The sequence below is a fragment of the Rhinopithecus roxellana genome, chromosome 8 (genome assembly GCF_007565055.1).
Source record: "Rhinopithecus roxellana isolate Shanxi Qingling chromosome 8, ASM756505v1, whole genome shotgun sequence".
NCBI classification, from domain to species: Eukaryota; Metazoa; Chordata; class Mammalia; order Primates; family Cercopithecidae; genus Rhinopithecus; species Rhinopithecus roxellana.
In genome coordinates, this window is record NC_044556.1 from 27590566 (window position 1) to 27604946 (window position 14381).

The window sequence follows — 14381 nt, forward strand, 5'->3', positions numbered from 1 at the left end:
TGTATTGTAGCAACTGAGATTTGACTGACTAAAACATGGAGAACATCCAACTGTGAAGATCTGGACATAAATAATGTCTTCTTCATGGCAAAAACTCATAAAAAGGATAGTCAGCAATCTGTTATAAACAATGTACTATAGAGAGATGAACTTTTGAAAACTCTTCTGCATTAAGACCTCATTTGGTTTCTAGCTTCCAGTTGAATTTGATATACATGAAGGAAAATTATTTGATGGTGTTATGTTTTTCAATATTTAAGTCTCAGACTAGTGGCTATTCCATAGATAATATTGGTTCTAGTAATTTTTAGATGGTTGGCCCAGGACCTAATTAAGGAAAAATTCCTTTTATTATTTATTTTTAAACTCCAGCCTATAGAACAATGCAAATAGCAGAGAGCAGATACTCTCTCAATAGATCTGTGATGCATTAGTTGTGGTGTTGGTCAATAAATCTAGCAGCTTAATTAATGAATATAGGGAGGCAGAGCCTGGACTGAACGTCAGCTTTGGCCTTGGCCTTGGCCACAGCCACATTATTCTTTGGCTGACCTTGAAGGCTAGTGGTCCTTTCAGTCCTGTTCAGAAATAGAGGAAGAGATTGCTAAGACTTCACTGCTCAAATGTATGTTCCAACATGACTAAGAATGGCCAAGTGTAGCACATCCTAGAAAATGCCTACTCTATGGGACTACAAAAAACTTTAAGAACTGCTCATTCCTCATTCCAAATCCCCCAGCCAACCAAACTCAACAGGCTCTGTTTCTTCCTCCACCACTACCCTTCACCTTCCCAAGATTCCAGAGGTCAATGCAGCACAGTAGGGAGAGGGAGCGGGGTATAAGGTATCTCATATGAGATGACCCTAAGAATCACAATGTCCTTAGTCATCTGTCCTCAGTTCCACATTCTTTCCAGGCCATATTAAAAAAAAATCACAGAGAGGACAGCAATTTACAGTCTAGGCAGAAGCTCTTTAGCGTGGAGACTGAGCTTGGGCAGTGAGGCAGGGCAATTTAGCTCTCTCTCACACTCTCTCTATTTACTGTTGGTTCAAACCACTTACCTTCCCAGGTGATTGTGTTGGTCAAGCAATCCTAAAGCAGTTATATTTTTTCATTTAAGTATTTAGTAATAAAGTGGCTTTCTTTGGCAGTTACATAGCATTTTATTTGTATATATTGTTCATCTGTCTTTTTGATGCATTTTCCAGTAAAACACACAATACAATCCCACCTACTTTAATTAATGTAATCACAGCATTAATATGTTAGAAAATAAAATAGAAATTATTAATGTCCCACATTAACAGCTCAACTTTAACATCTCTTTTACATGCACCAAGACTTTTCAAAAGTGAAACTTAAATAACTAAGGCCTTCAGCAGCATTGGAAAGTTTTAACTTTGAGGAAGGGCTCATAATGTGCATCTAAGTGTGTATAAAGATGTGTATGTGGGAGACAAGCTCAGAGGGAAGAGAAACTTGTGATATGCTATAGTGTTCTAATCTCTGAAATTAGATGAGAAATTCCTTTTCTGGATAATTAATAGGTCAAATAAAATGTATCAGGCACAAGGCAAATACTAAAAATATTTGTTAAATAAATTGAATAAATATGATAGAAAATATGAACTTTCATAATGTTTAAGTAAAATGGTTTAATGATAAAATTGATACCTTATTTTAATAAACATTGTGAAACCATAATTAATTTAGAAATATTGTTGGTCTTTAATTCAGTCATTTCTGTGTGTATAATGTTAAGATTATATGTCAATTTAGATCTCAAAATCAAAAATTTGCTTTTCTTATGCTATAACTCAAATATAAGGGGACTTCTAAAAGTTCATGGAAAAAATTGGATTAAAAGATAAACATAAAAAACATAAACTTTATTTCTCAACATAAGCTCTATCAAGTTCAAGAAAAATTTTGTAAGCAATGATAAAAGCTGTTTAGTCCATTCCTAAAGAACTGATGCTCCTGGGAATTTAACCATGTCATTGCAAAATTTTTTACATTATCAACTGAAGAAAAATGGGTGCCTTTGAAAGATTTCTTAAGATTAGAAAACAAAAATAAGTCAGAATGAGCCAAATTAGTGAAATGTATGTCTAATGATTTCTCATTGACACTCTCACAAAATTGCCCTTGTTTGGGTGAGAGAGATGAGCATTGTTATGGTGGAGAAGGATTCTCTAGCAAAGCTTTCCTGGGCATTTTTCTGCTAACGCTTTGGCTAGCTTTCTCAAAACACTCTAATAATAAGCAGGCATTACTGTTCTTTGGCCCTCCAGAAAGTGAACAAGCAAAATGCTTTGAGCATCCCAAAATGATGTTGTCATGACCTTTGCTCTTAACCAGTCCACCTTTGCTTTACCAGGACCACTTTCCCATCTTGGTAGCCATTGTTTTGATTGTGCTTTGTTTTCGGATCATACTGATAAAACCATGTTTCATCACTTCTTACAGTTCTTCGAAGAAATGCTTCAGGACTTTGATGGCCTACTTGTTTAAAAAATTCCATTGAAAGCTCTACTCTTGTCTGCAGTCAATCTGGCCACAGTCACTTTGGCACCCATTGAATGGAAAGTTTGCAAAACTTCAATGTTTCAGTCAGAATTGTGTAAGCGGAACCAAAGGAGAGGTCTATGTTGTTGGCTATTGTTTGTGTTGTTAGTAGTCAGTCCTCTTCAATGAGGGTATGAACAAAACAAATGTTTTCCTTGCAAATTGATGTGGATGGTCTGATGTTGTGGGCTTCATCTTCAACATCATCTTTTCCCTTCTTAAAATGAATCATCCATTTGTAAACTGCTGATTTCTTGTCTTTATAAACGTTCTGTAAAGTATCAACGATTTTGCCATTCTTCTCCCAAAGTTTCATCATAAATTTGATGGATGTTCTTGCTTCAATTTTAGCAAAATTCACGTTGCTCTGATAGGGGTTCTTTTCAAACTGATATGTTATCCTTCTTGGCGTTTCAAACTGGATCTTTTTCAGACATGTTATGAGTGAGTATGAGCTTATTTTGGTGCAAAAGATTGAAATCCATTCACAGTTTTTTTCATAATATACATGTTCCATGACTTTTGAAGATCCCTCATATAGAAGTTTTAGTTATGTCACTTTTGCCAGACATTATTGCAATAGACTTTTTCCCCTTAACGCTTGTTTTGTTTGCACTAGGTCTTTCCTTTGCCAGATTATGTGAACATCTATATGCTTTCTCCGTATGAATATAACAATCCCACTAATAGGGAAAACACTCTTTAATCTAAGTATATTAAGGTCTTACTTTTGTTAGAGGACATCAAGAATATATACAATATCACACATTATAGAAATTGTAGGGTAGCATTAACAATCTATAAAGAGAAATATTCTATTTTTTTTATTTTGTTATTTCTCAATGTCTTTGGAAACCCATTGGTCCATAGTATAAGCTTCTAGGAAGAGGTAGTATGTACAATAATCACAAACATGAATTGGGAAGCCAGATTTCTTGAGTTTGTAATCTAGCTAACAAGCTGTATAACCTTATACAAATCATGGAATCTTACTGTATAACCTTGTACAAATCATGTAATCTCATGTAATCTCAGTTTCCTCATCTGTAAGATGGCAGTAATAATAGTACCTTCATCAAAAAGCTGTTGTGAAGATTGCATGAATTTAAACATATAAAGTACTTTAAATGGTACCTGTCAAATATTAGTAGCATTAAATTACAATTACTACCCAAATTTTAAAATATCAGCTGTATGTTGTAAGGGAAGAGAAATTACAGCTGGAAGAAAGGATTTAAAAGCAATTACTTTTAACAATTGAAATACAGATCCTCAGCCTCAGGTCTTAGTCTCTAATTTGGTTTAAAGAATAAAATGCTTTCCAAGACAATGCACATACTTCAGTGTCTAATTATGTAAGAAGAACAAATTTTCACTACCTGAGGTTAAGACTAGTGATTACAAAACCTACTACCCCAAGCCTAGTGCTAGATCAATATTCAGGTAATAAAACAACCATTTATCATTATTTTTGACTTTACTGTTAGATCATTGAGTGATTGTATTGGTCCTTTTAGAGCTGTAAAGATGTACTTTCATATTCAGGTATAAAACATAGAACAGATTTTTTCCCATTCAACCTAAAACATCTATTAGGTGAAGTATTATTAATTATCTTCTCTATTAATTATCATTGCTATGGAGGATCCAATGTAAGTTTCTTTATTTTTTTAATGCTAATGAAATCATTAGAATTCTAGAAATTTAAAATAGAAAGCATTTTCTTGTGGTAGACTAAACGAAGATCTTTTTAAATGGGAGATATTTTCTTAACAATACTGCAAGAACGTCTCAACATTTGGCATTTCTCTTCAAATTATCCATGTATGTATTAGTTTATTGCATATTATTTTATATATTAGTTTATTGTATATTGAGGACACCTAGTATGTCAGGGATAAAGAGATGGATAAGACAATTTCTTTGCTTTCAAGGATCTTGTCGCCGAATAGGAGAGAATGTAAAGGAATAACTTCCATCCCATATGACAATTGCTATGATCCAGGCATTCATCAGGATATCTCTGTATGGTCAGAGAAAGTGCTCCAAAGGAAGCACTAAAAGCAGGAAAACATCTGGAACCTTACGTTTGCCTAATTTCTGATACTTTATATTAGAAATCATTTACTAGAGAAGACAAAAGTGAAAATAAAAGCAGACCATATCCGAAATATAATTAAATGCTCTTAAGATATTCCCAAAACCAAAATAATACAAATGACTTCAAAGAAACTGCACAGGGAAGAACCTTCAGGACCTGAGGACAGCACATCAGTGAGAGTGTGATTGGAAAGTGCTTGCCAGCCCTTTGCTGTTGTTGCCGTTGAAACCCCTTGACACATGGCCATCTCTCTCCTGTGTCCTTTAAACTGGCAATCTCATTGAAGCCTGGGGCTATCCTTTCCTGAAAAGCACTAGACTAGTGCCAGATGGTGACATGTGGCAGAATGGCAGCAGGATACACGGCGGTGCATGCTTCCAGGAATTTAACAGACCAGGTTTCTATTACTGGCCTTTGAAGCCAGGCGTTCTATTTTACTTATCTGGGCCATGGTCCTTATCTCAAATTTATCTTAAGAATCCCAAGGAGGTTATAAGAATTAAATTAGATAATTAGGAGGACATGTCTAAATGAAAACTCAGTAAATGTCCTTTGCTTTTTAGGTCTGAGTACATACCTAATAAATTCTACTGAAACTGAGAGGAGCTCTAGAAAAGATAGATCTCAGATTGGAACAAAGCAATTTTCATGTTTGGGTGATAAGGAGTAAGTGAGCAGAGAACATGTTTAAGAGTAATAAGAATTAAGAGAAACAGAATGGCCTTCTTCAAACTGCACCTTTCTCCTAGGACCCCCTCTCCCCATATGGGCGCCCCACATGCAGTTATCTTAGCGGTGTGGAGGAGGAAAGCCAGTTGAGTTCCATCTGCAAAGAATTTTGAGCACATTTCCCAACTTAGACACCTGGGTAGGAGTCTGGGTGTTCCCACTTGGGGGCTTTGTGGCTATTGCACGATCTATGTAAACTATTTCTGCCTCAGTTTTCTCATTTGTAATTTGGGGATACTAATAGATACTTTATACAGTGTAGATTGAATATAGCAATCTTTTAAACTTAACTAGTATCTGGCACCTAAGTCCTCAACACCTGCTGTGTATTTTTCAGAAATTGTCTATATTTTTTGTTCCTTTAATCAAAATGTCTTGATTTCTTTCAACTAAATTCAGTGAACATTTATTGGACACCTAAAACATTCAAAGCACTGGGTAAATTGCAAAGGTTTCACTTTTGAGTACTTGATCTTGGGGCAAGGGCTGGTAATATATAAATAACTATAATCAGAGGCAGACTAACAGATCCTTCGATAAAGTTATATATGCAGTATGTGAGATGGAGTCTTCAATTCTGAGTGGAGAGCCTGGAGAAGGTTTCAGGGAGAAAAAAATTCTATGACCTCAACCTGAAAGGATAAGTCCAATTTTTATGAGAAATAAATGTGGAACTGTAACGTGAAGCAGAGACTAGAACACGTCTTTTTGAAATATAAATATAATGGGAACATGGGCTGTCTTTCTGGTTTAGGAGAGTGGAGAGTAGGTGGAAAGCAAAATTAACCAAGAAAGGCAGATCAAGGCCATATTTTAAAAAGTCATAAATATCATTCTAAAAAATTTGCACGTTATTTTGTTATTAATGGGGCACCATTAAATGCGCGATGAGGTGTGAATTCTAGGAAAATTAGTTTGGAAGCATTGTGGAGGATGAAACAAATTATGAAGAGAATAGAAATTTTTTTAAAGGCCCTAATGCTTTATATAAGGCAGTGACAGTGTGAAAGAAATGAGAGAAATGATTCTTCATTCATGACAGTATATGAAGCATTTCAGTATTAGATTACAATGTAAAAAAAAAAAAAAAATTATTTCTTTGATAAGAAATGATGCCCAGAAAGGTCAAGTGACTTTTCCAAATCCCAGAAGAAGCTGGCAGAATAAATGAGGGGAAAAACTGGATTCTCCTGGTTCTGAGGCCAGACTAGTTTCCCTCAATCACACTGCCCTGTTTCAATTCGTATATATTCATGTCATACAAGCCATATCTGTTTTATGTATAAAAACTAGTTTAGACTTCTAGACCTTAAGTAATGTTGCAGACTCATTCTGACCAATTATTTCCCTTAATGACACTTTAAGTGTTAGTGTGTGTTTATAATCTGTATATTTGAAGTTCTCTGCAGCCAATCTGAATATGCTATACTTAGAGCGAAGATAGTTTTATATATCATAAAGCCTAATATTATTTTATTATTATTATCAATATTTGAAGAAGATATTAATCTGTATTAGCTACAAGGCAAAAAAATATTACAGAATACTACTAAAGATCATACTGTAGGAAGTAGAAAATTCCCTCACCACGTGTGTGTTGACCTGTGGCAACCTTCTTCATGGCTACAGGCTTTAATACAATTGCTTTGATCTGCTAGCATTTTTTTCCCAGTTTGAATTGAATTTCAATGTATTGTATTACTGTTTCAAATTTCACATTTTATATGATTTCAGGGTATTTATCAAGTTGGTTCCAAGCATCTCATTTTTTAAAATATGTTATTAATATTAAAATCTTCCTTTATCTCTTATAATAGATCTTGCATATGATTGGCACAAATATACACAATTATTTTCTTTGCCTTCTTGTGACATTACTTATATCAAAGCTAAAATAACTTAACTTTGAAATGTCTTATGCTAGCGTTGTTCTCCAAAAGTGAGGATTTTGCTGCTTAAATCATCTAGTACCAATAATTTGCAGCTTTATGCCTCCAGTCTTGGTCTCTCCTGTTAGCTCCAAGTCGACATTTTACTTTAATAACTAAGAGACGTAACAGTTTTAATACTTTCAAAACAGAATCTTCTATTCTTTCCATCCAAACTTCTCCCTATCCCAAGGAATGACATCACTGACCTAATTCCTCAAACCCCATCTTTGAAATCAACCTTTATTGTTTTATCTTCCTCATTGATCAAGCCATAAACAAGGTTTGTTATATTCGTCTCCAAAACCATATCAACAATCTACCAGTTTCTTTGTATCTCCAGTACTAAACTCTAGTACATCCTGCCTCATCTCTCCTGGATTTCAGCCATTGCCATGCATCCACTAGAATGTAAGCTCTGTGAGTGCATGGAGCTCTCTGTTTGGTTTATCGCTACATTCCTTACACTTAGAGAAGTGCCGGGTGCCTACTAGGCATTCAACACATATTTGTTGAGTTTTGAACAGCCTTCTAAATTTTTACCCTATTCCTACTTTTGACCCGCCATGATCATCCTCAATCTTTGCAAATCCTATTACACCTCTGCTTGAACTCTCTGGAATGTTTCTGATCCTACTTTAAATAAAATCCTAACTTCCTCCTTGGACTTCAGGACTCTGCAATGTCTGGTCCCAAATCAACCTCTCTGACTTCATTTTGTATCACTTCCTCCATTTGATTATGCTTTTCACCTGGTTTTTATCCGGTTAGTTCTTTCTTGCCCATTCAAGTCTCTGCTTAAATGACACCTACTCAAATAGGTCTTCCTTGATCTAAAATAGGAATTCAGGCACTTAATTACACAGCCCTCTTCTTTATAGTATGTGTTCTTTCTGATATATATATTTCTGACATACATTTAATATATATAATATATATTTTTTACCTGGCTTCCTCAACTAGAATGAAATATTCATAGGGACAAAGATTTTGTTTTGTCATAACTGTATTCCCAGGACCTAGAACAAGGCCTGGGGCTAGCAGGCTCCCAAAGATATTTGTTGAATGACTAAATGGATGAGCCACCATTACCATATATGTTAATTGGCCCTTTGTGACTATGGTTTCCACCAGTTCAAAAGGCTCTTATAGGACTCTGAATTCATGATGGCTATGAAGAAGGCAAAGAATGGAGCGGACCTGTTTTGCCCTAGGCTCAGAGCAAAGTGAACTCTCCCCAATGAAAAGTAGTTTGTCCTTATTATAATCATGCTAAAAACAAGTAAGCTATCTGATCTAGACAAAGTGTCATGATAGATTTGATAAAATGTTTCACTAAAATGGATATATAATCTAAATTTGTCTTTTTAAAACTGGCATCAGAAAAATCAATATTGTCTAGCAAATGTGGTATTTTGAAACACCTTTCTTTTGTTTGCCCTGTTCTCTAAAACAGTTATAATTTATCTTCTTAAAAATTGCTCTATTATTTTCACTCACAGGTTCCTTAGTGGATGGTAATTATAAGAATCAATCTTTTCTTTTTGAAAATAAACCGTTTTCCTAATCCTCAGGTAATTTCCCTCCTCTCTATTGCTGCATACAAATAGCTTGGTTCAGACGGGCACGGTGGCTCATGTCTGTAACCCCAGCACTTTGGGAGGCCAAGGCAGGTGGATAACCGAGGTCAGGAGATCAAGATCATCCTGGCTAACACGGTGAAACTGCATCTGTACTAAAAATACAAAAAATTAGTCAGGTGTGGTGGCACATGCCTGTAGTCCCAGCTATTCGGGAGGCTGAGGCAGGAGAATCACTTGAACCCGGGAGGTGGAAATTGCAGTGGCCCAAGATGGCGCACCTGCCAAAAAAAAAAAAAAAAAAAGGCTTGGTTCACACTTTTTTGGGGGCTATATCATGATTAGAGAATAAAATTTGTAGTGTTTGGCTACATACTTTTAAAAAATCTCTTTAAATCTCATTTTCAAAATCTCATTTTAAATGCAATCAAAACAAGTCTGTGTAATTTTATTATGTGCATATCAATTCTATATGTATGCCAAAATTGGCACATACCATCTGTTAAATTCCTTACACTCAAAAAAAAAAAAAATCTCTTGTTGAGCATTTCAAAGATAAAAAGGTAACTCTGAAGACAATTACGTTAGAAATAAACATTGTCATTTAATTCATTACATTGGGTAGTAAACTACAGTGTGGGAACACCATGTATAAAATTATTTATTTCTAAAATATAATGAATATAATGAAGATTTTATACAAATAACTCTTTATTACAAACAAAATGATGTAAGGAACAGAGTAAATATGCTTTTGAAAAAATAAGAGAAATAGATATCAAAAAGAAAAAAAAGATTATTTTTAATAGAGATGGGATTTCACCACGTTGGTCAGGCTGGTCTCAAACTCCTGACCTCATGATCCGCCCACCTCCCTAAGTGCTGGGATTACAGGCATGAGCCACCGTGCCCGGAGAAAAAAAAGATTCTTATTATGGAAACAAATGAAGGTTTTAAAACATGCTTCTATAGAAATGTAGAAGATATTAATATGGAAAATTATATAATTGGAAAAATGATATAATTGGAAAAATTGTCAGTTTCAGGAAGGTTACTGGCTGAAAAGACTAATGCATAATATTAGTGACAAATTACTTTAATTCATATGTTAATGTAGAATATATGTACATATAGAGACACATGCATATATATTCGGAAGTCACTATAATGTATATTAATGGCAACACAGAAATCAGTGCGATTAGGCCCCTGCCTTAAGGTGATTTTAGTTTGGGAAGCAAAGCAAAAGACTAAACCTAATTTATAGCAGATAAAAAAGAGCAGTGGGTAAAAATTTCCTAAAAAGAAGTACTAGGGGAATAAGACTGAAGAAATTACTCTCAAAAGGTATTGTCAAGCAAAGCTTCATGAGAAAGGTGATGTTTAATGAATATATTATTGTTACTAGTTATAACAATAACAATACTTAATAACTTTTATAAGCTATTTATTCCAGATATTGTTGACTTTGGAACCAGAATTCATGTATTCAAAATCCACCTCTGTCACTTATGACAGGTAACTGCTTATCCACCTGCAGAATAAGGATACTGATAGCAGTTATCTTATATCACAATAGAAAGTTTTAGGTTAAATGAGTTTAAAATGTGTCAAATTAATTAAAATTTCTAAAACAGAAAAATTGACGCATAGTAAGCACTTTATGAAGTACTTGTTAAATTAATACTTAAATATATTTATATGGATTTAAGTGGAAATTTAAATAATGTGCATACACCATGAAGTGCTGATGTATTGGTCAAGACTGAAAGCTACTATTCGTGCACTATCGAAGAGGGAAGTAGTGAGATGGAATGATCAGATATTTGAAGTGATCGAATAATAGTCAATAAGAAAAAATAAATGTTTTTGATATACTTTTTGTTCTCTACAAAGCATCCGTCTGAAAAACAAAAAGATAATGCAAGATTACTTACTATGTATTTCTTTTTTTCTGCCAGTAAACCTAATTATTTCTTAATTACAAAAAAAGACCTCTTGGGACTAGAAGGCATAATGCTGTCTTCTACAAATAAAAATTAAAAAATTGTTTTTTCAAACCAAACAATCAGAAATCATGAGTAGTTAATATTGTCTTTATAAAAAACATTTCCTGTTTGCTTAAATAAATATTATATCCCTTAAAGGAACAAAGCCTTAAGCTAAGCAATTCTTTGAGTGTTACACAAGTCTACATTTTCAGGCTCTGAAAAGTCTGGCACTAGGTTAAGCATTTGCGATATTTTCTCTTTAGCTGAGAGCGGGTCTCTCACTAAGCTACTGCTCCTTGATGACCAAGTCTATCTCTTGTTCAATGTATTATATCTACCTACACAGTGCCTGGCACATTCACACATGAATGAATAAATAATTGAAGCCAAAAAGGGTACACAAAACCTAGAAAGTACACTGCGCCTAGTTTAGGGAGACCAAATAGATGAGACCCAGTGAAGTCAGGATTTTCAGATAAACAATGAACAATTTTCAGTATAAGTCTCTCTCAAATATTGCATGGGGTATACTTACACTAAAAATTATTCATTGCTATCTGAAATTCTGATTTCACTGGGTGACCTGTATTTTTATTAGCTAAATCTGGTAACTCCAGTCTAGTTATTGTAATTAAATTAAGGTTTACACATTTATTCAATTAGCTAGTTATCAGCAAGTATTGATTGCTTCCTTAAATTATTAAATGATGTATTCCCTGCCTACCAAGTGCCAGGACTTATAAATAACACTGGCAGACTCTCACTTCATAGAGCATTTATTTCAGTGGGAGACTGGGAGAGATGAAAAACAAATAAGTGAAGTATTAAACTGGCAAGGTAATTTCAGTTAATGATAAGTGTCATGAAAAAAATCAAGCAAAATGATAAGGTAGAGAGTGAAGGATGGATCAAGAGCTGCCTTGGGTAGAGTGTGCAGAAAGGCATCATTAAATGATGAAAAGAGGCCAGTAGTATAGAGAGCCAGAAAAAGAGCACAAAAGGAAGAAGAAATAGCAAGTGCAAAGGATCCTGGGCAGAAATGAATTTGACTATTACAGGAAAAGAATGAAAACCAATTAGATTTCAGTGAGCAGGGGGCTGAGGAGCGGTGAAAACATGGTACAAGAAGAATCAAGAGCCAAAGCATGAAGCAACTTGCATTGCATGGGATGGCATTTGGATTTTATTCAAGTTGAGTGGGAAACACTAGAGTGATTCAGATAGGGAAGTGATGCGATCTGAAATACTTTGTTGTTGTTGTTGTTTGTTTGTTTGTTTTCTTTATTTCTTCTAAAAAAGGGGGGATACATGTGCAGAATGTGCAGGTTTGTTACATAAGTATACGTGTGCCATGGTGGTTTGCTACACCTATCGACCTGTCTTCTAAGTTCCCTCCCCTCAACCTCCACCCTCCAACAGGCCCTGGTGTGTGTTGTTCCCTTTTCTGTGTCCATGTGTTCTCAATGTTAAACTCCCAGTTATGAATGAGAATATGTGTGTTTGGTTATCTGTTCTTGTGTTAGTATGCTGAGAATGATGGCTTCCAGCTTCATCCATGCCCCTGTAAAGGACATGATCTCATTCCTCTTTATGGGTACATAGTATTCCATGGTGTATATATACTAAATTTTCTTTATCCAGTCTATCATTGATGGGTATTTGTGGTTCCATGTCTTCGCTATTGTAAACAGTGCTGCAATAAACATACATGTACATATGTCTTTATACTAGAATGATTTCTATTCCTTTGGGTATATACCCAGTAATGGGATTGCTGGGTCAAATGGTATTTCTGGTTCCAGACCCTTGAAGAATCTCCATACTGTCTTCCACAATGGTTAAACTAATTTACATTCCCACCAACAGTGTAAAAGCATTTCTATTTCTCCACAGCCTCACCAGCATCTATTGTTTCCTGACTTTTTAATAATTGCCATTCTGACTGGCATGAGGTGGTGTCTCATTGTGGTTTTGATTTGCATTTCTCTGATTATCAGTGATGTTGACACATCTGATCTGAAATACTTTTACAAGACCCCTTGGAATGCTGTGTGGAAAATGAATGGGTATAGTGGGAGGGTGGGAGTGAAAGTGTAGCACCAGTTAGAAGGTTGGGGTCGACTCGTAACAGGCTGTGACTAAGGTGGGTGAATTGGAATCCACGTTGAAGGTAGAAGCAATAGAACTTACAAATGATTTTTAACTCTGGAATCGGAGAGGAATAGTGAGAGAAGGAGAGAAAGCCACTTGTTTTCTATGTATGGCCTGTATGTCAGGTAGAATAAATTGATCTTCTTTGTCCTTTATTCTTAGTTGCCTATATTGGCATCATCAGTGGTTAGCCTCTATTTCCTCGAACTCACGGATGTCTTCAAACCTGTACACTCTGGATTTAGCTGCTATGATCGGAGTCTTAGCATGCCGTACATTGAACCAACCCAGGAGGCAATTCCATTCCTCATGTTGCTTAGCTTGGCTTTTGCTGGACCTGCAATTACGGTAAGAATTACCCCCAAAATTGTGTTTATCAGTCCTGAAAAACTAAAAATCACCACATTTGTATAATAAATGGGTTCAAAGCAAACAAAAGATGAACTCTAAATCTTAAATCAAAATCATGTCTTTGAGATATATTGACAGTATCATGTGGAAGTTAATAGCATAACATTATTGGCATTAAAATTTAAACATTCTATGATTTGAAAAATGATTGATTCCTAGTGTTTATTTGTATAAATCATTATGAAAAGTTTTGTAACTTTATAATTCTCTTTGAATGGCTAATAGGACATTTCTGGTACACTTCCTAATTAACTTACTTTACATATGTTTATTTGGTATCTGAAGCCTGAAAAAATGGGGGGGAAATTACATATTCAACAGACTGTCTTCCAAAAGTGCATTTGATACCACTTACAGTTTCATTTTTTTTACTAGATTATCACTGTTTATTGATTATGAGTACTGAGCATAAATAATTATAAAGTAAAGATATAAAAACTCATTCAAGGCATGCATGCATGAACACATACACATACATACAGACATGCTCAAAGAATAAACTGTTTTATATTCAGAAAAGGCATTTGCATTTTAAAATGTTCATAAATTCAAAATAGCTAGAAGAGAACAATTTAAATGTTCCTAGCATAAAGAAAAGATAAATATATAAGATGATGAATACCCTAATCACCCTGATTTGATCTTTACATGTTATATGAATGTATCAAATTATCAGCTATATTCTGAAAAGATGTACATCTATCATGTATCAATAAAAAATCTAAAATAAATAATTAAATAAAATATGTACATAAAGAAATGCTCTAATGTACTGGAACTGAATTCAAAACATAGTTGTTTTTAATGTGTTAATATATATTGTAACACACTTTTAGATAAATCTATTAACAAATAAGACTGGCCAACCGTTTTCACCACCTCTTTTGCCCCAAAAATACTACCTAAGAGGACAAGAA

The 14381-nt window shown here is 34.6% G+C and overlaps 1 protein-coding gene across 2 annotated transcripts in view; it reads left to right on the forward strand.

Moving 5' to 3' along the window:
• Positions 1-14381, forward strand: part of PLPPR4 (phospholipid phosphatase related 4) — a 45495-nt gene that overhangs the window by 11062 nt on the left and 20052 nt on the right. For both annotated transcript variants that reach the window (XM_010367942.2, XM_010367943.2), the window contains exon 2: positions 13216-13401. In XM_010367942.2, coding sequence (XP_010366244.1) covers positions 13216-13401 — 186 coding nt within the window. The remainder of the gene's footprint in view (positions 1-13215; positions 13402-14381) is intronic.